General features: G+C 45.3%; 1 protein-coding gene across 3 annotated transcripts in view; it reads left to right on the top strand.

Moving 5' to 3' along the window:
* Positions 1-25,076, top strand: part of CRYZL1 (crystallin zeta like 1) — a 52,953-nt gene that overhangs the window by 10,976 nt on the left and 16,901 nt on the right. For all 3 annotated transcript variants that reach the window (XM_062205871.1, XM_062205888.1, XM_062205880.1), the window contains exons 3-6: positions 1,235-1,312; positions 7,086-7,158; positions 12,913-12,957; positions 14,463-14,531. In XM_062205871.1, the coding sequence (XP_062061855.1) occupies positions 1,235-1,312; positions 7,086-7,158; positions 12,913-12,957; positions 14,463-14,531 (265 nt within the window). The remainder of the gene's footprint in view (positions 1-1,234; positions 1,313-7,085; positions 7,159-12,912; positions 12,958-14,462; positions 14,532-25,076) is intronic.

Below are 25,076 nucleotides of genomic sequence, written 5' to 3' on the forward strand. Positions count from 1 at the left end.
CTGGTCTCCCATGCGGGTGCAGGTGCCCAAGCACTTGGGCCATCCTCCACTGCACTCCCGGGCCACAGCAGAGAGCTGGACTGGAAGAGGAGCAACCGGGACTAGAACCTGATGCCCATATGGGATGCTGGCACCGCAGGCAGAGGATCAACTGAGTCATGGCCCCAGCCCCCCATCTGTGTTTAAGATTATCTGTAAATGGGCCCTGCACCATGGCGTAGAGGGTAAAGCCACCACCTGCAGTGCCAGCATCCCAGATAGGCATTGGTTCGAATCCCAGCTGCGATCCAATTTCCTGCTAATGTGCCTGGGAAAGCAGCAGAAGATCGCCCGAGTCCTTGGGCCCCTGCACCCACATGGGAGATCCAAAAGAAGCTCCAGGATCTTGGCTTTAGATTGTCCCAGTTCCGGCCATTGTACCCATTTGGGAAGTGAACCAGCAGATGGAAGATAGCTCTCTCTCTATCTGCCTCTGCCTCTGCCTATCTGAAACTCTGACTTTCAAATAAATAAAAGATATCTTTTAAAAAATAAAAATAAAAAAGATTATCTGTGTGAAGCGCCGATTTTTTTTGGGAGGGGGGCTGATGTTTTAAGATTAGGTTAAGATAAATTACAGGCCGGCGCCGTGGCTTAACAGGCTAATCCTCCGCCTTGCGGCGCCGGCACACCGGGTTCTAGTCCCGGTTGGGGCGCCGGATTCTGTCCCGGTTGCCCCTCTTCCAGGCCAGCTCTCTGCTATGGCCCAGGAATGCAGTGGAGGATGGCCCAAGTGCTTGGGCCCTGCACCCACATGGGAGACCAGGAGAAGCACCTGGCTCCTGCCTTCGGATCAGCACGGTGCACCAGCCGCAGCGGCCATTGGAGGGTGAACCAATGGCAAAGGAAGACCTTTCTCTCTCTCTCTCTCTCTCTCTCTCTCTCTCTCTCCACTCTGCCTGTCAAAACAAAAAAAAGATAAAGTACAGTATTGCTGTATTTTATTATCCTAAGTTTATTATCTATACATCTATCAGTCTTAGTATGTGAATATTCATGTGTACTCATTTTAAAAATTGTACTCCAAAACTTTCTTTATTCTTTTTTTGACTGTATTCTGCTGAATATTTGTAACTTAAGCTAGCTGTAAGATTTAAGATGTTTGATTTTGTTCAATTATGTATGATAATTTTCACAATTTAAGTGTATGTTCTCGTATGAAAATGTAACACATGTTGTTATTATTTGCTCCTAGGAAAACCTTCCTGTTACAGAGGATAACTATGTGAAACTTCAAGTTAAAGCTTGTGCTCTGAGCCAGATAAATACGAAGGTATTGCTGCTTTTATTATAGCCAAAAATTACATGATAGCTTCAAAGTGTACTTAGTGTGCAGATGTGATAACTACTTTCTGAGTGTCAAGAAATTACTGTCATCCTTGGAATGGGTAAGAAAATACTTCAATGTGCATTATGTATTTCTACATTAAGGTAAATTATTAGTCTGATTGAAGATACATTTTGATCATCATAGGAAACTTTAAAATCCTTTACAAAAGGCTGAAGATTAGTAATTTTTAAGGCCTATAATCAAGGAAGAGATCATTTGTATGAATGTAATAAAAATAGAAACTAGAAACCTTATCAAATAATTAACCACCAATTCTATTCTAGTTAATGTCTCTAGGTATGGGTCATATTCTTGTTGTCATCTCTCTCTGTCTCATATAAATACATATCTCCAATCTCATACCATAATAATTACTCCCTAGCAGCCTGTCATATTACTGACCATGAAAGCCATGGGTAAGTCTTCAACTGGTGAAAAACAAAACTATAGCTAAATGTACCATGATAAACAGAACAGATCCATTTACTAGATTTTATAAAGATAATGCCATAGTTTACTGGATTCTTCACTTACTGAACAGTAATGTCAACATACTTGTTCGGACTCTAAGTTCTCTTTGATAAAGTGATACTTAGAGAAATTACAGAACAAGATTGTAAGCTTCCACTAGGCAACTCTATAACGTGAGCATGACTTGAGCATGTGTTAATGAGATCCCCTGAAGACTTTTCACCAAGAATGCTAGTGAAAGTCTTTCTGGAGACATCTATATCAGAAGATTCTTTTTATTTTTTAATATTTATTTACTTGAAAGGCAGAGTTAGAGAAGGAGAGACAGAGAGAGACTCCATCCACCACAGGCCATGGCTCAACCCGCCTGGCACTGGCCCCCAGAAGATGTTCTTTTTAAAACTATGAAAAACCCATGGGCTGGCATTGTGGCACCATGGATTTAGGCTGCCACCGGAGACACTGGCATCCCATGTGAGTGCTGATTCAGATCCCAGCTTCCCCACTTTTGATTCAGCTCCCTGTTAAAGCATCTGAGAAAGCAGCGGAGTCTGGTCCAAGTTTAGGTTCCTGCTACCAATGTTGAAGACCCGGATGGAGTTCTGGGCTCTTAGTTTTGGTCTAGCCCAGCCTTGACTGTTGCAACCATTTGGGGAATGAACCAGCAGATAGAAGATCTCTCTCTCTCTTTCTCTCTCTTTCTCTATAACTCTGCCTTTCAAATAAATAAATACATATTTTAAAAAAAGAGAAAGAGAGATGGGGACCAGTCCTGTGGCATAGTGGGTTAAGCCTCCACCTGCAATGTAGGTATCCCATATGTGTGCTGGTTTGAGTCCCAGTTGTTCCACTTCTGATCCAGCTCCCTTCTAATGCACCTGAGAAAGCAGCAGAAGATGGCCAAAATACTTGGACCCATGCACCCATGTGGGAGACCCAGAAGACGCAACTGGCTTCAGATTGGCCCAGTTCCGGCAATTATAGCCACTTGGGGAGTGAACTACAAACAGATGGAAGATCTCTCTCTCTCTCTCTCTGTCTCTCCTTCTCTCTCTCTGACTCTGTAACTCTGCCTTCCAAATAAGTAAAACTGAATCTTTAAAAACAGCAAAAAAAAAAAAAAAAGGTATGAAAAAATCTAGGGTAGCTGTTTGGCACAGTGGTTAAGACAGCGCTGGGAATGCCCCCTTCCATTTCTTGGTACCTGGTCATGCTGTAGCTGCACTACTTCCCGGTCAGCTGTATGCTGATGTGCACCAGGCGAAGCAGCAGATGATGGCCCAAGTGGTTGGGTCCCTGCCACCCACATGAGAGACCTAGACTGAGTTTCAGGCTCCTGGCTTCGACCAGTCCCACCTCTGGCTTTTGCAGGAATTTGGGGAATGGACCAGCAGATGGAAGATCTCGCCCTGTGTCTGTCTTTCTCTTTGTCTCACTGCCGTTCAAGTAAAATCAAAGTAAATGAAAATTTTAAAATAAAACAACTATGAAAAATCCATTAAAAACCAAGGTCTAGGAAATAATATTCCTAACTGAAAAAAAATCCCTAACTGAAAAAAATTATAAATTACAGTAAAACCAGTTGAATGAAAGATTGCATTAAGTGTAACAGTTATGAAAATCATGCAATAGTATAAGAAAGTACTTATGGTAAGTGAAGGAGGCTGGGTACAATTGCCAAAATCATTACTATGTAGAAGTATGCATAAAAACAAATGCTGAAAAACATCCAATATTTCTATAAAAATCTAATATGATCTAGGAAACATGTAAAGTTCCACATGAAAAAAAAGAGATATTCAGCTATAATTATAGGAGTTCAAAAAATTGAAAAGTAAAACAAATACACAGAATTATTTCAATGCGTTTTTATTTCCTGTTCCTAAAGTACAATGATATCCACAAATATGTTCAGCATCTCTACAATTATTACAAATAGCAAAAACGTGGCTGGCGCCGCAGCTCAATAGGCTAATCCTCCGCCTGCGGTGCCGGCATACTGGGTTCTAGTCCCAGTCGGGGCGCCAGATTCTGTCCTGGTCGCTCCTCTTCCAGTCCAGCTCTCTGCTGTAGCTCGGGAGTGCAGTGGAGGATGACCCAAGTCCTTGGGTCCTGCACCCGCATGAGAGACCAGGAGAAGCACCTGGCTCCTGGCTTCAGATCAGCACGGTGCGCTGGTCGCAGTGCACCGGCCGCAGCAGCCATTGGAGGGTGAACCAACGGCAAAAGCAAGACCTTTCTCTCTGTCTCTCTCTCTCACTGTCCACTCTGCCTGTCAAAAAAAAAAAGGCAAGAACTCAAACTGTAGGCCTTAAGTAGTATATTCTGTTACTTAAAATTGTAATTAATTTGGTTAAAATTTTACAAAAAACTAAACTCCTTTTTTGTTCATTAAAAAAATAAAAAGGGTGTATCTGTTTGAAAGAGTTACAGAGAGAGAGCTCTTTCTTCCGCTGTTTCACTCCCCAAATGGCCACAATGACCAGGGCTGGGCAAGGCTGATGCCAAGAGCTTCATCCAGGATCTCCCACATGGGTGCAAGAGGCCCAAGGAGTTGGGCCGCCTTCTGCTGTTTTAGCAGGTGTATTAGCAGGGAGCTGGATGGGAAGTAGAGCAGCTGAGACTCAACAGCTACCCATATGAGATGCTAGGCATTGACTTACCCTGTTATGCCACAATGCCTGCCTCAATACTAAACTCTTAAAAGTAAATATTTAGGGGCTAGCACTGCAGAATAGCAGTTAAAGCTGCCACCTTCATTGCCGGCACCTCATACGGGTGCCAGTTCAAATCCTGACTGCTCCTCTTCCAATCCAGCTCCCTGCTAATGCACTTGGGAGAGCAGCAGAGGATGGCCCAAACCCTTGGCCCTCTGCACCCATGTCAGAGACCTGGAAGAGACTTCAGGCTCCTGGCTTCAGATTGGCCCAACATTGGCCATTGCAACCATTTGAGGAATGAACCAGCAGCTGGAAGACTTCTCTTTCATTTTCTGCCTCTGTCTGTCTATAACTCTGCCTTTCAAATAAATAGATCAATCTTTAGACCTGCACTGTGACATAGTGGGTAAAGCCACCACCTGCAGGGCTGGCATCCCATATGGAATCCCAGCTGCTCCACTTCCAATGCAGTTCTCTTCTGTGGCCTGGTAAAGCAGTAGAAGATGGTTGCCCAAGTCCTTGGGCCCCGGCACCCACGTGGGAGACCTCGAAGAAGTTCCTGGCTTTGGATCAGACCAGCTCCGGCCCTTGCAACCATTTGGGGAGTGTACCAGCAAATAGAAGATCGATCTCTCTCTCTGCCTATGCTTCTGGCTCTGTGTAACTCTGTCTTCCAAATAAATAAATAGGGGCCAGCGCCGTGGCTTAGCAGGTGAAGCTGCCGCCTGCAGTGCTGGCACTCTGTGGGTGCCAGTTCGAGTCCCAGCCGCTCCACTTCCAATTCAGTTCTCTGCTGTGGCCTGGGAAAGCAATAGAGGATAGCCCAAGTCCTTGGGCCCCTGCACCCATGTGGGAGACCTGGAAGAAGCTCTGGGCTCCTGGCTTCAGATTGACACAACTCCAGCCATTGCAGCCAACTGGGGAGTAAACCAGCAGATGGAAGACATTCATTTCTCTCTCTCTCTCTCTCTCTCTCTCTCTCTCTCTCTCTCTTTCTTTCTCTCTCTCTCTCTCTCTGCCTCTCTAAAACTCTGCCTTTCAAATAAATAAATAAATCTTTAAAATAAATAAATCTATTTTTTAAAATGGAGTCAAAATTTAGGCATAAACATTGTAGTAATGAGGGTTGAGCCTCCACTCAGGATACCCACAACCCGTAACAGAGTGCTAGTCTGAATCCTTGCTACTATGCTTTTTTTTTTTTTTTTTTAAGATTTATTTACTTGAAAGAGCTACAGAGAGAGAAAGAGAGGTCTTCCATCCACTGGTTCACTCCTCAGATGGCCACAACAACTGGAGCTATGCCAATCCGAAGCCAGGAGCCTGGAGCTTCTTCCAGGTCTCCCACGTGGGTGCAGGGGCCCAAGCACTTGGGCCATCTTCTGCTTTCCCAGGCCACAGCAGAGAGCTGGATCTGAAGAGGAGCAGCCGGGACTAGAACCGGTGCCCATATGGGATGCTAGCACTTCGGGCCAGGGCTTTAACCTGCTGTACCACAGCGCCGGCCCCACTACTGTGCTTCTAATCCAGCTTCTTGATCATGCATCCTTGGAGGTAGCTCAATTGCTTGCAAACTCTATCCATATGGAATCTCAGACTCCTGGCTGTTGTAGGCATTTGAGGGGGTACACCAACAAATGAAAGATTTCACTGTCTCGATCTCTGTGCTCTGCCTTCCTAGTAAAAAAATAATAAACACTTAAAAATGTAGAATTAGGCCGGCGCCGTGGCTTAACAGGCTAATCCTCTGCCTTGCGGCGCTGGCACACCAGGTTCTAGTCCCGGTTGGGGCGCCGGATTCTGTCCTGGTTGCCCCTCTTCCAGGCCAGCTCTCTGCTATGGCCAGGAAGGCAGTGGAGGATGGCCCAAGTGCTTGGGCCCTGCACCCGCATGGGAGACCAGGAGAAGCACCTGGCTCCTGGCTTCGGATCAGCACGATGCGCCAGCCACAGCGGCCATTGGAGGGTGAACCAACTGCAAAGGAAGACCTTTCTCTCTGTCTCTCTCTCTCTCTCACTATCCACTCTGCCTGTCCAAAAAAAAAAAAAAAAAAAAATGTAGAATTAACCAAAAGAAATATGTATTACTATGAAACTGAGATAATAAAGCAGTTTCCTTGTCGTTCACATCTTGCTGCCTGCTCCCCAGCTTAATATAGGAGAAGAACAGGTGATTTGGAAGGCTTTAGGAATGAAGACTCTTTTATCCTCATTGGCCACATCCCCAGGCTCAACAGTGTCCTCTAAAACCGACCCTCCGGTCAGCTGAGTGAGAGAGCAGATACGCGGTGGCTAACCACCCAAGGAGTCTTTTGGTTGTACTTCCCTTTCATGCTAGGTTCATGGTATTTGGATAATACTATTTGTACCTAATCCTGTGTACCAACTAATTCCTCAGCAAACTCGTGTTTTCCTCCCTTACAGGGAAACCTATTCTGAAAAGTTATTTGCTTTGTCTCAGCTCCAAAAATTGGATCGTGTTTGGCCTTTCTGGGCATTGGCTTTTGCTTGCTCTTTTCTCCTGTATGACTAGGTGCTGGGTCCATCCTTGACCATAATGCAGTAACAGTCTTTGTCTTGATTTAGCTTCTGACAGAAATGAAGATGGAAAAGGAGTTCTTTCCTGTTGGCAGAGAAATTGCTGGAGTTGTGTTAGATGGTAAGTTTATATAAGTAAATATCAATATTTATTTTATAAGGTAAAAGAAATTGAATAGCTAACTGGTTTGCCACTACATACAATTATATAAAATCTTCATATGTAAAATTTAATTAGGGGCAGGTGCCGTGGCATAGTGGGTAAAGCCGCCGCCTGCAGTGCCGGCATCCCATATGGACACCAGTTTAAGACCCAGCTGTTCCACTTCCATTCCAGCTCTCAGCTATGGCCTGGGAAAGCAATAGAGATGGGGGCCGGTGCTGTGGCATGGCTGGTAAAGCCGCCACCTACAATGCCGCCATCTTATATGGGCACAGGTTCAAACCCCAGCTGCTTCACTAATGATCCAGCTCTCTGCTGTGGCCTGGGAAAGTAGTAGAAAATGGCCCATGTCCTTGGGCCCCTGCCCCTGTGTGGGAGACCTGGAAGAAGCTCTTGGCTCCTGGCTTCAGATCAGCGCAGCGCCGGTCGTTGCAGCCAATTGAGGAGTGAACCAGTGGATGGAAGACCTCTCTCTCTCTCTCTCTCTTTTTCTCTCTCTCTTTCTCTCTCTGCTTCCCCTTCTCCTTCTCCTTCTCCTTCTCCTTCTCCTTCTCCTTCTCCTTCTCCTTCTCCCTGTGTGTAACTCTGACTTTTGAATAAATAAATAAATAAAAGCAGTAGAAGATGGTCTAAGTGCTTGGGCCCCTGCAGCCATATAGGAGACCCAAAAGAAGCTCCTGGCTCCTGGCTTCGGATTGGCCAACTCTGGCCTTTGCGGCCATTTGAGGAGTGAACCAGCAAATGGACCTCTCTCTCTCTCTGTGTCTGTTTGTAACTCTACCTTTCAAATAAATAAATCAATCTTTGAAAAAAACTTAATTATACAAAAATGTTGTCCTTTTTTTACTTAAAAAGGACTTAATTGGAATATGCAGTTGAGCTTATTAAAGGTTAATAAATACTTACAGGTTATGTATTTAAATTCACAAATAATTATAGGTAGAACAGAATAACACGTTGTCCTTTTTTAGAAAATTATTTATTTATAGTTTTAGAGAGGCAGACAGAAATCTTCCATCTGCTGGTTCACTCCCTAAATGGTGGCAATGGCCAGAGGTGGGCCTATCTGAAACCAAGAGCCAGGAGCTTCCTCTGGGTCTCCAACACGGGTTCAGGGGCCCAAAGACTTGGGCCATTCTCCACTGCCTTCCCAGGCCGTAGCAGGAAGCTAGATAGGAAGTAGAACAGCCAGGACTCAAACCGGCAGTGCTGGCATCACAGGCAGCAGCCCTACCCAGTATGCCCCAGTGCTGGCCTCGTGTTGTCCTTTTTATGTTGTTTACAAGTTAGCATAAATTTACTTGTGTAATGTAGCTCCAGGCCAGAATTTATAAAACAATGACTACATCACATGAAGTTTTTGAAAGTTTGCCCAAAATAAGCATTAAAAAAGTTTGTTCATCTAAAAATGGGAATCCTGGTTTCTAGGGGAGAAAGAATAGCCAGTCAAATTTTATGTTTTCTCTTAAATGTTTGTATTTATAGTAAGAAGTGATTAACATGTAGAGTAGTAAGCCTATATCAGTTACTCTTTCTCACTGTAATCTTTTTTGTTTTTATAAAGCTTACATTATTTTTCTGAAAGGCAGAGTTACAGAGAGAGGGAGAGATGTGGAGACTGAGAAAGATCTTCCATCCTCTGCTCCACTTCCAGTGGCCACAGTGGCTAGGGTTGGGCCAGGCCACTGTAGGAGCTTCAGCTGGGTCTCCCACATGTATGGTAGGGACCAAATACCGAGGTCATCTTCTGCAGTTTTTCCCAGACCGCAAGCAGGGAGCTGGATCAGAAGTGGAGCAGCCGAGACTCGAACTGGCACCTATGTGGGATGCCAACAGCATAGGCAGTGGCTTAACTGACTAGGCTGCAACACTGGCCTCTAGTGTAATCTTCTGACATCGCTAAATGGTAATTTTATTTCCTCTCCTTTTTCTGCTCAGACTAAAGTACAAAAAAGCAGATGATCAGTCATTCATTTATTCCACGTTTAACGAGCACTTGCTAAGTACTTAGGATATCCTAAGACAGAGTCCTTGCCCTTAATAAGTTTACTTTCTAGGAGAGAGACAGAGATATAAATATGAGCACATTTAAAAAAAATTTTTTTTTTAACTTTTACAGACAGAGTGGACAGTGAGAGAGAGACAGAGAGAAAGGTCTTCCTTTTTTCCGTTGGTTCACCCTCCAATGGCCACCACGGCCGGCGCACCGCGCTGATCCAAAGGCAGGAGCCAGGTGCTTCTCCTGGTCTCCCATGCGGGTGGAGGGGCAACCGGGACAGAATCCAGCGCCCCGACCGGGACTAGAACCTGGTGTGCCGGCACCACTAGGCGGAGGATTAGCCTGTTGACCCATGGTGCCAGCCCAAAAATATTTATTTATTTATTTGAAAGGCAGGGTTACATAACGGGGGGGGGGGGGGGGGGCGAGCGAGAGAGAGGTTTTCCTTTCTCTGGTTCACCCCCCAAAATGTCCGCAATAACAGACCTGGGCCAATCCGAAACCAGGAACCAGGAGCTTCTTCAGGGTCTCCCACTCAGGTGCAGGGGCCCAAAGACTTGGGCCATTTGCTGCTGCTTTCCCAGACCATAGCTGAGAGCTAGACTGGAAGTGGAGCAGCCAGGTCTTAAACCAGCGCTTCACGTATGAACATATTATTATGAAAGTGCCAGGGCTGGCACTGTGGCATAGTGTGCTAAGCTTCCGCCTGCAGTGCCACCATCCCAAATGGGCACTGGTTCAGATCTGTTGCTCTACTTCTGATCCAGCTCTCTGCTATGGCCTGGGAAAGCAGTGGAAGATGGTCCCAGTGCTTGGGCCCCTGCACCCAGGCCGGAGACCTGGAAGAATCTCTAGCTCCTGGCTTCAGATCGCCCTCGCTCTGCCCATTGAGTGGCCATTTGGGGAGTGAACCAGTGGATGGAAGACTCTCTCTCTCTCTCTCTCTCTTTCTTTCTCTCTCTACCTCTCTCTGTAACTCTACCTTTCAAATAAATGAAATAAATCTTAAAAAAAAAAGAAGAAGAAGAAGAAGAAGATGGCCCCAAGTGCTTGGGCTTCTTCCTGTGTGTGGGAGACCTGGAAGAAGTTTCTGGCTCCTGGCTTCAGATTGGCACAGCTCAGACTGTTGCAACCATTCAGGGAGTGAACCAGTGGATGAAAGACCTTTCTCTGTGTGTGCCTCTCTGTCTGTAGCTCTACCTCTCAAATAAATAAATAATCTTTAAAAAAGAAAAAAAGTGCCAAGGAGAATTACCCACCAGAGAGAAGAAAGTAAATGGCTCTTGGAGTAAGTTGTCATGGTAATAGGAGGCAGGCAGGTGGAGCATCACACTCAGCAGTGAGGACTTCATGGGTAAAGACAATGAAGCAGGTAATAACTGGATGAAAGTAAGAGTTTCGGGAGTCTGATATTACTAGAGCAAAATAAAAGTACGCAGGTGTTAGGGGCAAGAGCTTTGGTAGCAGAGAAAGACACTGTCAAGAAATTCTTCAGATAGAGCAAACTAAAAGACAGCAGTTTAACAGAAGGTAAAGTATTGGGGGAATGGTGGTACAGAAGCAATCCAGGGCCAGAATTGCAGGATTGTGGCACAGCTAGCTGATCCACCCCATGCAACGCCCGCATCTGTATTACAGCACCAGGTTGAGACCCGGCTGCTCTGCTTTCAATCTAGCTTCCTGCTAATGCGCTTTGGAGCTGCTAGTGGCTCAAGTGCTTGAGTCCCTGCCACCCACGCAGCATACCCTGATGGAGTCCCTGGCTTCAGCCTGGCCCAGCCCCTGCTGTTGTAGCCATTTGGGCAATGAACCATTGGATAGCAAATACCTACCCCTCTTTCTCTCTCCTCTACCACTCTGCCTTTTAAATAAGTAAATTTTTTTTTAAAAAAGAGTGGCACGGGGGCAAGTGATTTGGCTCAGCTGATTAAGCCCCTGCTTGCATGCTTGCGACACCCATGTTGTGTTACCAGAGTACCGGTTCAAGTCCTGGCTGCTCTACTTCCCATCTAACTCCCTGCTAATGTGCTACCCAGGAAGCAGCAGATGATGGCTCAAGTGCTTGAATCCCTGCCATCCCTGTGGGAGACCCAGAAGGAGTTCCTGGCTTCTGGTTTTGGCCTGGCCCAGTCAGTCTCCCTCTGTTTTCTCTCTCCCTCTCTCCCTCTCTCCCTCTCTCCCTCTCTCCCTCTCTTTCCCTCCCTCCCACTCTCCCTCTTTCCCTCCATCCCTCTCTCTCCCTCCCTGTCTTTCAAATAAATAAATCTTTTAAAAATAAGTAAATAAATAAATAAATAAATAAGGGATCCAAAGAAGAACCAGACTGCAAGAGAAGGATTGAAAGTAGGATGCCAGACTCAGTTACTTGCTGAATACTCACAGTGAATTCTGGAACCATTTTGTTCACAGAGCCAGCCAATGGGGCCACTTCCAAATTTCTTTTTTCCACCTTATTTCACTGCTTTACCTCAATTTCCTTGTCTGTTAGATAGGAATAATAATAATGAATGCTGGGCACAAGTAGGCATCTAGCAATGTTTGAATTTTTCCTCCATCTTTTCTCGTGAGTCTTTGAATAGAAATATTCAGATGATTCAGCATTATTCACAGTGAGCAGCAGATGGCCATCGGTAGATAAGCAGATTTTTACACACACCAGCGTATCATTCACCATAACAATGAATGAAAGTCTGTCAGCAGCATAGATGGCATAGAGGACATTGTGTTAAGTGAATTAAGTCAGGCACAGAGAGAATACCACGTGTTCCCACTTCTGTGGACAAGCTAAAAAGAAACAGACTGGACTAGTGGGAGCCGAAACCTGGGAAGGCTGGAGGGGAGGGGAATGGAGAGAGGCTAGTTAACAGGTATAGGGGTACAGTTGGGTAGGAGGCATAACTTCCCATGTACTGCAGTACAGAATAATGACTGTGGGTGGCTAGAATTAATTAAATATTTTGAAATAGTAGAGAGAATTTTAAGTGTTCCCCACACAGAAAAATGTTTCACCTGAGCTGATCATGGCACATTGTAATGTAAACTTGTATTGAAAGGTCACATTGCCCCTAAGTAAATACAACTACTATGATCCATTTAAAAAATAAATTATGTACTCAAATAAATTGAATTATGGTATTGGCTTTTTAACTTTGATCAGAATTTCCCATTGTGTGAGATTCTGCAAGTAAAATGATAGAAGATTGGGCCACACACAGGAGGGTGGAAATGGAATCGGCATAGAAGCTGTGGGATAGATTCTTTTCCTTTACTTTCTCATCCTTAGTGGTAGTTAAATATGCAGAGGTCCACGGTGGAGGGGAAAGAGTGGGAGAGGGGAGAGAGACTGACTTAGGCACTTCATGGTGTGAACAGCTCTAGCTCTGTGCCCTAGATTTTCTAGAAAATCAAAGTTCCAGTTCACGTCCTGGCTGCTCCTCTTCTGATCCATCTTCCTGTTTATGTGCCTGTGAAGGCAGTGCATGGTTGGCCCAAGTACTTGTGCCCCTGCTACCCATATGGGAGACCAGGATGGAGCTCCTGGCTCCTGGCTTCAGCCTGGCCCAGACCTGGCTGTTGTGGCCACTTGGGGAATGAACTAGCAGATCTCGCTCTCTTTCTGTTTCTGCACCCCACCTCACGCCCTACTCTTTCAAATAAATGTTTTTAAATGAGAATTATAGTTAATAACAGTATTCATTTTCTCTACTTTATAGTTGGAAACAAGGTGTCATTCTTTCAGCCAGATGATGAAGTAGTTGGTAAGTTGCAGTTCATTTTCCTGTATCATGTAATCTTTCACTGTCATCTCTTCTTTTATCCTATGCAATTAATGCTCGTTATAACTGCTCCATAGGGGAATATTTTCTTCATTTTGGGAATTTGGCTTTCAAATATCCATTGATGAAGAAAATTAGGAGCTTAATCCCAGCTAGCAGATTTAAAACTTGCCAGTGTTCGAATATAGGTCAGTGGTGTAGACAGAAAGTTGAGCCTGACTGAGGATGTCTTGGTACAGCCCTTTCCTGGCGGGTTGCCAGGCTGTGAGTGCACTCCAGTCTAGAGAGAGGGCACGTGATGCACTTGGAGGCCGCGGACTCACTAGGCCATACTAGAGCTCCCTTGAGTCATACAGACCTCCTCCTTTGTTCTGCTTGCAGAACTAAAGATGGACTTAAAATGTTTAACCCATTCTTTGTTTCAAAAATTCACAATTAATACAATTTTTATAGATAAACATACATGTATTTATACCTCTATCCTTATATTCACACAGACATACACAGTTTATGGTCTGTGTAATGGTCTTTGAAAGCTCCATTTCTTCATGGAGCATACTCATAAACCTAGAAATTTTCTTAGTTTTACAGCATGCCTAAGGTTATTAAAGAATAGATTGTGGAAGTTTTCATCAGCTTTTTACAGTGTTGCTTTTGACTCTGGTATTTTCCTGGAGAATCAGTGATTTCTTTCTTACCTCTTTTTTTTTTTTTTTTTCTGCCCAAGAAGTCAGTGGCACTCAATATACCTTTTATAAAAGGCAAAATACGGGGCCGTTGCTGTAGTGTAGTGGGTAAAGCCACCACCTGCAGTGCTGGCATCCCATATGGGCACCACTACCCTACTGCTCCACTTCTGATCCAGCTTTCTGCTGCTATGGCCTGGGAAAGCAGTAGAAGATGGCCCAGATCCTAGGGCCCCTGGACCCACGTGGGAGACCCGGAGGAAGCTCCTGGCTCCTGGCTCTGGATCGGCGCAGCTCTAGCCATTACGGCCATTTGGGGAGTGAACCAGCAGATGGAAGACCTCTCTCTCTGCCTCTCCTTCTCTCTTTGTGTAACTCTTGACTTTCAAATAAATAAATAAATCTTTATAAAAGGCCAAAAATAAAATCAGTCTAGCTTAGGAGAAAAATGAGATTTTTTTTTTTAAATTTATGTATTTATTTGAAATTTAGGGTTGCAGAGAGAAAAGGAGAAACCAAGAGAGATCTTCGATCCACTAGTTCACTTCCCATATGACCACAATGGCCAGACTCAGCCAGGCTAAACCTCGGAGCCAGGAGCTTCATCTGGGTCTCCCACATGGGTAACAGGGACCATCTTCTTGAGCCATCTTCTGCTGCTTTTCCCATTGGCAAGGAGCTGGATCGCAAGTAGAACAGCTGGGATCAAACCCGTGTCTATGAGTTGCAGGTGTCACAGGCAGTGCCTTACCTACTATGCCTTTGACTTATTTCCCTTAAATTTCTTGTTCTAATTTTTAGGAATTTTGCCCCTGGATGCTGAAGACCCTGGACTTTGTGAAGTTGTTAGAGTTCATGAGCATTACTTGGGTATGTGACAATTCAGTTTTTTGGAGCTCATGTCTGACGTCACTGATCTGTGGTATTTAATGATATTTTAATTTCCTTGACTACACTGTTAATGATATACTGATTTTATACATATATATATAAACACACTTCTAGCTTATAATTATTGTCCAAAAAATTCATATGCAGTATAAACATTAACCTTTAAGTTTTACTACCACAGCTTATGTTAAGAACTTTGAAAAATAGTTTCTCTCTTGGCTCTGAAATTATATTCTTAATTAGAATTTTTAAATTCTTTAACTCTTGATTATTAATTGAAACAAGAAAATGTACAAAATCTAGACAGTATAAGAGTCAGATAAGATTGACACATTCTTTGTTTTTTTTGCTAATATCTTTTTTTTTTTTTTTTTTGCCAGGCAGAGTTAGGCAGTGAGAGAGAGAGACAGAGAGAGTTACAGACAGAGAGAAAGGTCTTCCTTTCGTTGATTCACTCCACCAATGGCTGCTATGGCTGGCGCTGTGCCGACCCGAAGCCAGGAGCCGGGTACCTCCTCCCGGTCTCCCATGCGGTGCCAGGGACCCAAGCACTTGGGCCATCTTCTGCTGACCTCCTGGGCCACAGCAGAGAGCTGGACTGGAAGAGGAGCAACTGGGACCAGTACCCAGTGCCCCAACTGGGACTAGAACCTGGGGTGCCGGCGCCGCAGGCAGAGGATCAGCCAAGTGAGCCACGGCGCCGGCCTTTTTGGCTAATATCTTTTGACCAATGTCCAATTTAACTGAAATGTTCAAATTACAGTCACTTACTCTTTAAATATTTAAATTTAGAAATATACATGTATGCACACTTCATGAAACCATAGTAAAAAAATTGCAGCATTTATCCTAAGTAATCAGGGAAAAGCAAATTAAAACAACTTAAAGATAACTATTGAGTACCCATGAGATTGACAAGGGGAGAGTGTGACTATCCCAGGTGTCGACAACGATGCAGAGCAATGGAACCTTACATTCACCGGGATTATTAATTGTTACAAGTGTGTTAGACAGCAGTTTAGCATTATATGATGTATTTAGTCCAGACCTGGAATTCCAGGCATAGTTACGTGCCCAGGAGACGTGCACAAGAGTTCAGACCAGTGTGGTTTCTAACAGTGAACTGGAAACGGCACAGATGTCCATTGCCAGCAGACTGGATAATGAAAGAGACTCATAGAATGAATTTCTGTTCATCAGTGAAAATGAATAAATAAGACACAAACATAGTAAAATGGATAAATCTCACAAACAATATTGAAGGAAAAAAAGCCTGTTGTAGAAAGATACAAAAAGTCCAATAACATTTGTTTGTATGAAGTTCAAAGACATACAGAATTAAACATGTGATTTAAAGGTATGAAGCAGGCGAAAGATGGAAAGTTGGGTGGAGGTGACCTCTGTAGGCCACCAGGGAGGAGGAGGCTGTGATGAGAGCTCATATACAAGACTTTGCCTGCTACTCTAAGTGTGCATTTCTTTTTTTTTTTTTTAAGATTTATTTATTTATTTTATTTATTAGAAAGTGGGGGGAGAGAGAGAGAAATCTTCCATCTACTGATCCACTCTCCAAATGGCCACAATGGCTAGGACTGGGTCAGATGGGAGCTAGGAGCTTCTTCTGGGGCCTCCCACATGGGTGCAAGGACCCAAGCACTTGGGCCATCTTCTGCTGTTTTCCCAGGCCATTAGCAGGGAGCTGGATCAGAATTCAAGCAGCAGGGACAAGAACCGGCGCCCACATGGGATGCTGGAATTACAGGTGGCGGCTTTTTCTGCTATGCCACAACACGGCCCCAGTGCATATTTCTTACACTGGAATTCATTTTCTTATTCTTCATACCATATCTATACGTCAGAATATATTCTTTTGTGTTCTTGAACTACTTCACTAAAATTCCCCAGGTTTGTTTTTTGTTTTTATTTTTTTAGGATTGAAATATTTATTTGAAAGGCAGTAAAGAGAGCGGGGATGAAAGAGATCTTCCATCTGTTGGTTCACTTAGTCCAAACCCACCAAATATGCAGAGAAAACAATTACAGATAATCCTTGAGAAAGAATACATAATAAAATGTTGTTTTTTGTGTGCTTTTTTGTTTGTTTGTTTGTTTGTTTTTAATTTTTGACAGGCAGAGTGGACAGTGAGAGAGAGACAGAGAGAAAGGTCTTCCTTTTGCCGTTGGTTCACCCTCCAATGGCCGCCACGGTAGCGCGCTGCGGCCGGCGCACCGCGCTGTTCCAATGGCAGGAGCCAGGTGCTTCTCCTGGTCTCCCATGGGGTGCAGGGCCCAAGGACTTGGGCCATCCTCCACTGCACTCCCGGGCCACAGCAGAGAGCTGGCCTGGAAGAGGGGCAACCGGGACAGGATCGGTGCCCCGACCGGGACTAGAACCCGGTGTGCCGGCGCCGCAAGGCGGAGGATTAGCCTAGTGAGCCGCGGCGCCGGAATCTTAGAGTAAGAATACCAGCTTTGTCATAATGTAGCAAACTTGCCGGTGCCACGGCTCACTAGGCTAATCCTCCACCTGCGGCGCCGGCACACCAGGTTCTAGTCCCGGTTGGGGCGCCAGATTCTGTCCTGGTTGCTCCTCTTCCAGTCTAGCTCTCTGCTGTGGCCCGGGAGTGCAGTGGAGGATGGCCCAAGTGCTTGGGCCCTGCACCCCATGGGAGACCAGGATAAACACCTGGCTCCTGCCTTTGGATCAGCACGGTGCGCCGGCCACAGCGCACCAGCCACGGCAGCCATTGGAGGGTGAACCAACGGCAAAGGAAGACCTTTCTCTCTGTCTCTCTCTCTCACTGTCCACTCTGCCTGTCAAAAAAATAAATAAATAAAAAGAAAAAATAAAAAGAAAAACAAGAATGAAATCCTGATATTTGTAATAAAATGGATGGAACTCGAGATCATTATACTAAGTGAAATAAGCCAGGTACAGAAAGACAAATATTATGTTTTCTCTTATGTATGGAAGTTAATATATAGAGAGAGTGTATAAAAATTGTGTGGGTATCATGTTATTTGGTATATAGTTATAAGTATTATCTTCACTGAATGTGCATACAATACACACTTCTTTGCTCATTTTATGGTCATTGTCATGTATCCCACATTTTGTGATGTTAGTATCCTTTTTTTAAAGATTTATTTTATTTATTTTGAAGGCAGAGTTGCAAAGAGACAGATATTTTCCATCTGCTGGTGCACTCCCCAAATGGCCACGTGGCTGGGTCTGGACCAGGCCAAAACAGGAGCCAGGAGCTTCATCTGAGTCTCCCATGTGCAGGGGAAAAAATAGTATATATGTGTATGTATATAATATCTATATTTGGAGGCTGGTGCTGTGGCACAGTGAGTTAAAGCCCTGGCCTGAAGCGCCGGCCTCCCATATGGGCGCCGGTCCTAGTCCCGGCTGCTCCTCTTCTGATCCAGCTCTCTGCTATGGCCTGAGAAATCAGTAGAAGATGGCCCAAATCCTTGGGCCCCTGCACCCACGTGGGAGACCCAGAAGAAGCTCTTGGCTTCAGATTGGCACAGCTCTGGCCATTTCGGCCATCTGGGGAGTGAACCAATGGATGGAAGACCTCTCTCTCTGTCTCTACCTCTCTCTGTAACTCTGTCTTTCGAATAAATAAAATAAATCTTTTAAAAAAATGATATCTATATCTGAAGTGAATATGGCAAACTTAAAAAATTTTAAAACTTAGCGCTGGTGCTATAGCATAGCAAGTAACTTGGGGTGCTGGCATCCCACTTGGGTGCCAGTTTGAGTCCCGGCTGTTCCACTTCCAATCCAACTCCCTGCTAATGTGTCTGGGAAAAGCAGCAGAGGATGATCCAAATGTTTGGACCCTTGCCACCCACATGGGAGACCCATGTGAAGCTCCTGGCTCCTGGCTTCTGCTTTCAGCCCTGCCAAGCGCTGGTTGTTGTAGCCATTTGAGGAGTGAACCAGTGGATGAAAGAGTCCCTCTCTCTCTCTCTCTCTCTCTGTGTGTGTGTGTGCGCACGTGCGCGCTCGTGTCTCCTTTTCTCTCTGTAACTCTTCCTTTCAAAGAAATAAATAAAAATTTGTTAAACCTTAACATTTTATTTTTAAAGATTTATGTATTTATTTGAAAGTCAGAGTTACACAGAGAGAGAAGGAGAGGTGGGGGGGGAGGGAGGGAGGGAGGGAGTGAGAGAGAGAGAGGTCTTCCATCTGCTGGTTCACTCCCCAATTGGCCAAAACAGCCGGAGCTGTGCCGATCTGAAGCGAGGAGCCAGGAGCTTCTTCTGGGTCTCCATGTGGGTGCAGGGGCTCAAGGACTTGGGTCGTCTTCTGCTGCTTTCCCAGGCCACAGCAAAGAGCTGGATAGGAAGTGGAGCAGCCGGGACTCGAACCGGCGCCCATATGGGATGCCAGCACTGTAGACGGTGGCTTTACCCACTACGCCACAGCGCCAGCCCCAAACCTTAACATTCTAAAAACACATAAAAATAAATAAAAGAAGTACTTTAAGAACGACCACTGACAGCGTGGCCTCCAGGTGATGACTAGGTGCCATGACAGATGTAAAAGAGGATTCTGAACCAGAGAGTCTCCAGGTTCTGACTGCAGCGCCAACATTTGTGAAAAGAGAAATAATTTCAGTTTTGTTCCCCTGAAACTTTTTAGGGAGAAAGTTACAGTTCACCACAACTCTGTTTTACTTCCTACTAATTCTTCGGTGACTGTTTAATGGCAGCCCAGTATTCGGTCACCTGCAACTCAATTACATCTAGCCTTTCACCAAACCACAAAACCACCTTCTAAATGACTGCCCAAGCGTGTCGTTACTCTGTTGCACTATATGAAGGACTGGGTTTCAAAGCTGAGTGGGAAGTTCTTTCAGCTTCTTTCTACTTCTGGTTCTTCTTTTTTTTATTTTTGACAGGCAGAGTGGACAGTGAGAGAGAGAGAGAGAGACATAGGAAAGGTCTTCCTTTTGCCGTTGGTTCACCCTCCAATGGCTGCCGCGGCCAGCGTACTGCGCTGATCCGAAGCCAGGAGCCAGGTGCTTCTCCTGGTCTCCCATGCGGGTGCAGGACCCAAGCACTTGGGCCATCCTTCACTGCACTCCCGGGCCATAGCAGAGAGCTGGCCTGGACGAGGGGCAACCGGGACTAGAACCCGGTGTGCCGGCGCCGCAAGGCAGAGGATTAGCCTATTGAGCCACGGCGCTGGCCTCTACTTCTGGTTCTTAAACCATTCTGTCAAACATAAAAGCAACTTTTTTTTTTCTTTCAAAATTTGGCACACATTTTATTTTTCCTTCTATACTTTTTTTTTTTTTTTTTTTTGACAGAGTGGACAGTGAGAGAGAGAGACAAAGAGAAAGGTCTTCCTTTTGCCGTTGGTTCACCCTCCAATGGCCACTGCGGTAGGCGCACTGTGGCCGGCGCACTGCGCTGATCCGATGGCAGGAGCCAGGTGCTTCTCCTGGTCTCCCATGGGGTGCAGGGCCCAAGGACTTGGGCCATCCTCCACTGCACTCCCGGGCCACAGCAGAGAGCTGGCCTGGAAGAGGGGCAACCGGGACAGGATCCAGTGCCCCGACCGGGACTAGAACCCGGTGTGCCGGCGCCGCAAGGCAGAGGATTAGCCTAGTGAGCCGCGGCGCCGGCCCTTCTATACGTTCTATACTATAAATGAAAGAGGAAAAAGATTTTTATTAAAAAAGTGAAAAAATGAACACAAGGAGAAACTAGTCAGAATTTGCCACACATTTTTCTCCTTTGATTCATTAGGATTTAAACCCAAGAAAGAAATGAAATTTTAATTTTGGGTGCTGATATACTGTTGTTATTTATCCATACATGGCTGTATTTTGTTTAGATATTACAAAACAAAAAACAAAACAAAAACCTGTTAAGCACCTACCACAAAAGCAAGGATCTTGACAATAACTCACACTTAACCTTGCAGCTTTGCAACCTTTTCTTTAAAAAATTTTTATTTATTTGACAGGTAGAGTTATAGACAGTGAGAGAGAGAGAGAGAGAGAAAGGTCTTCCTTCCATTGGTTCACTCCCCAAATGACCGCTACGGGCTGGAGCTGTGGCCAGGAGCCAGGTGCTTCTTCCCAGTCTCCTATGCAGGTGCAGGGCCCAAGCACTTGAACCATCCTCCACTGCTATCCCAGGCCACAGCAGAGAGCTGGACTGGAAGAGGAGAAGCCGGGACTAGAACCCGGTGCCCGTATGGGATGCCGGCACCGCAGGCCGAGGATTAACCAAGTGAGCCACAGTGCTGTCCCCGCAACCTTTTAAATATTAAATATGCCACCAGCATTGTGGTATAGAGGTCAAAGCTGCCACCTGTGACACCAGCATCCCACGTTGGCACCAGTGTTTGTCTGGGCTGCTCCACTTCCAAACCAGCTCCCTGCTAGTGACCTGGGAAAAGCATTGGAACATGGCCTGTATGTTTCAGCTCCTGCCACCCACATGGATGAAGCTCTTGGCTCCTGGCTTTGGCCTGGCCCAGCCCTGGCCGTTGTAGCCATCTGAGGAGTAAACCAACAGATGGAAGATCTCTCCCCTCCCCAGCTCCCCTGCTCCATAACTCTGACTCTCAAATAAATAAACCATTAAAATAAATAAAAATAAATATTAAATGTAATTTTATTGCAGTTACCCTTTTTTAAGGACTGCATGATTTTTTTCTAGAAAAGATTTTATTTGAAAAGCAGATTTACCGAGAGAGGAGGAGAGACAGAGATCAGACTTCCATTAGCTGACTCACTCCCCAAATGGCCACAGTGGCCATCTTCCACTGCTTTCCCAGGCAAATTAACAGAGAGCTGGATGGGAAGTGAAGCAGCTGGGACTCCAACTGGCACCCATGTGGGATGCCAGTGTTGCAGGCAGAGGCTTAATCCCCTATTCCACAGTGCTGGTCCCATGATTGATTTTAAATAAAAATATGTAGTCCCAGTTCTTATGATGGTATGTGCTCCCCAGAAATGGCTATGTCAGGAGATTGTACCTTGACTAAACAATGAGCAGTGAGAGTAGATGTGCTTTAGAGTTATACAATGACTTTTTTTAAATCTATGTGGCCTTAGGCAAATTGACTAATTTCCCTGGGCCCCATTCCATATTCAGTTAAATTGCCAGGTAGGAGAAACAAACTCCATTTCTCCTGTATGCTTACAGCACAGATACTGTGGTCTCAAATATGTGACAATTGGGCCAACCCTGTGGGTTAAAGCCCCGGTCTGCAGCTCCAGGATTTCCTATGGGTGCCAATTTGAGTCCCAGCTGCTTCTCTTCCAATCCTCCTCCCTGCTAATGCGCCTAGGAAAGCAGCAGAGGATGGCCTAAGTGCTTGGACCCCTGCACCTACATAGGAAACCTAGAAGAAGCTCTTGGCTCCTGGCTTCGGCCTAGCCCAGCCTTGGTCATTGCGGCCATTTAGGTAGTGAACCAGCACATGGAAGCCCTCTCTGTCTCTGTCTCTCCCTCTCTATAACTCTGATTCATCCAAGCAGTCTGCAGTGGATGCCAGCTGGGCATCCTCTGATGTAGTTCAGTTCTGATGCTGTTTACCTGAACGTCACATCAGATCCCACATCTTCGGACTCAGTCCCACAAAACTTCCCCCACTCCAGATGCAGTCACAAGCCTGGGCCTCCAGAACTTCTGACAGCTGGCTTCATTGAGGTTCCCATGACCCCTTTTTTTATTCGATTCATTTCTGAGCAGTGCGCAGAACTTGAGGAACGCCAATGTTTATCAGTTTACTATAAAGGACATTTCAAAGAATACAAATAAATAACCCAGTTTAAAGATACATAAGGCACGTTCCAGGATGGTCCCAAGCACACAAGCTTCCACCCTCCCGGCACAGGAGTGAGCTCTTCCTCCAGTGCTCTGCTGTCCACAAGTGCTCTGAACTCCTGGTCTTTTGAAAGGCAGAGTGACAGAGCTCGCACCGGCTGGTTCATTTCTCACATGCCTGGACTCGGAGCCAGGAACTCAATCCAAATTTCCCGCATGGATGGCAGGAACCCGATTGTTTCCACTATGAATACTGCCTTCCAGGGTCTGCACGAGCTGGAAGCGGAGTCAAACCCAGGCATTTCAATATGGGACCCCAGTGTCTTAACCATTAGGGCAAATGCCCAGCCCTTCTTTTGAGTTTGTTATGAGGCCTTTATATTACATAGGTGTGATTGGAACACGGGCAGCCAAGTAGAAATGTGATTGGATACAGTGTAATTTAACAGACTGTCTTGTTCAAACTCTTCATGGCCTCTCTGTGTATTATCCTTCCTCCTGATAGGGAGGTTATGTGATCTGTCAGACGAGATAGACTCTCTATGACCAACTCCAAGACAGAAAGGAAGGAGGTTACAGTATTGGGGTGGGGGTGACTTTTGGTGCAGTAGTTAAGACGCTGATTGGGATGCCAACATCCCATATTGGAGTACCTAGGTTCCACTCCCAGCTCTACTTCCTATTCCAGTGTCCTGGTTATGACCGGCCTGGGAGACAGCTGGTGATGGTTCGAATAATTGGGTCTCTGGCACCAACAGGGGTTACCTGAATTGAGTTCCTGGCTCCCAGGCATCTGGGGAGTGAACCAAGGGATGGGGTGCTCTCTCTCTCTCTCTCTTTTCCTTTTTCTTCTCCCTCATTCCCTCTTTCCCATCCCCCTCCCCCATTTCTCTCTCCCTCACAAATAAATTTTTCAACTGTATAGTAATTTTCCAGTATTTTTTAATGCCATTTTCCACAGAATTGTTGAGACCTTCTTGTATTTCTTGGTTTCTGTGACCCACCTTGGGGAAGAGTCTCACCTTGGGGAGGAAAAGGGGCAAGCAGAAGAGAGAAGTCAGAAGGAGACTGCTTCTTGAGTCTTAAAACGCTCCAGCATCATAACTAAAGACTCCTTCCCCTCCATCGCTGTGGCACTGCTTCAGGAACCAAAGACAAAAGGCTAACCCCTTAAGAAAAGGGACGTTGTGGCATAGAGGTTTAAGCTGCCGCCTGCAACATGGGCATCCCATATGGGTGCCAGTTAGTGTCCCAGCTGCTCTGCTTCCTATCCAGCTCCCTACTAATGCACCTGGGAAAGCAGCGGAAGATGGCCCAACAGCCTGGGCCTCTGCCACCCAAGGGAGAGACCCAGATGAAGCTCCTGGCTTCAACCTGGCTCAGCCCTGGACGTTGTGGAAGATCTCTGTCTCTTCCTCTGTCTTTCTCTGTAACTCTGCCTTTCAAATAAATAAATCTTAAAAAAAAGGAAAACCCATGCTTATTTTTCTAGTCATTTTGGCAATAGCAGGGGCTGAAAGAGGTAGGAGCCAGGAGCTGCGGATGAATACCAGAATCTCTATGTCATGATGATACCACAGCGATCTTAGTGAGTTTCATGAGGAAGTAAAGTGTATTATGTGCTGTGACCTGGAGTTGCTCACCTGCCCAGCATCAGCATGTGCACCTGTGTGCATTGCCTCTCCAGCAGATGGCAGCAGCTCACTGCTAACTGCAGCCCTGACCGCTCTGTGGCTGCTCCATCTGAGTCTGTTGACATTGGAGGAAGCAGATTTGAATGAGCTGATAAAGACTGTGCAAAGCATTGATTTTAGGTAAAATGAGAAAGGATTGCTAGTACTGTGGAAGAAAAAATCACATTTAGTGCACAACATGAATACAAAATGATAATTAAGTAGTGAAACACATTAAGGAAGAGCTTAATGATAGGATCATGTGGAGGTTTTTAAACTGTATTAGGAGTTTCCATTTTGATCCAAGAGCAGTGGATGAAGTTTAAGCCAGACATCATTAAAGATATGGGGGGAGGGGGGCAGCACTGTGGAATAGTGGGTAAAGCTGCTGCTTGCGATGCTGGCATCCCATATGGGCAACAGTTCTAGTCCCGGATCCATGTCTCATCCAGCTCCCTAATAGGGAAAAACAGCGTAAGGTGGCCCAAGTGCCTGGGGTTCTGCCAGCTACATGGGAGACCTGGAAGAAGCTCCTGGCTCCTGGCTTCAGCCTGGCTGAACCCCGGCTATTGTGGCCATCTGGGGATTTAACCAGCGGATGGCAGATATCTCTGTAGCTCTGACTTTCAAATAAATAAATAATTTTTTTTAAAAAAAGATACTGAAAAAAGAAGCCATGAATTTTAAAATATATGTTGAGTATCCCTAATCCAAAAATCTAAAATTTTAAATTCTCCAAAAGCCAAAAATTTTGAGCTCTAACACAACACCATACCTGATCTCATATGGTGAGTTACAGTCAAAATTCAGGCAGACTAATATTGTATAAAATTACTTTCAGGCTATGTGCAAGGTGCTATGAAACATAAGTGGATTTTGTATTTAGACTTATGGTCCATCCCCAAGATATCTCATTATGTGTATGCACATATTCCGACCACCAAAAAAATCTAAAACATGTCTGGTCCCACGTGTTTCAGATGTGGGACATTCAACCTGTAATATTTATAGCATGTGAGCAGACAGATGGCTCATCTAGAATATATGA

This window comes from Lepus europaeus, chromosome 2 (genome assembly GCF_033115175.1).
Source record: "Lepus europaeus isolate LE1 chromosome 2, mLepTim1.pri, whole genome shotgun sequence".
Taxonomy (NCBI): Eukaryota; Metazoa; Chordata; class Mammalia; order Lagomorpha; family Leporidae; genus Lepus; species Lepus europaeus.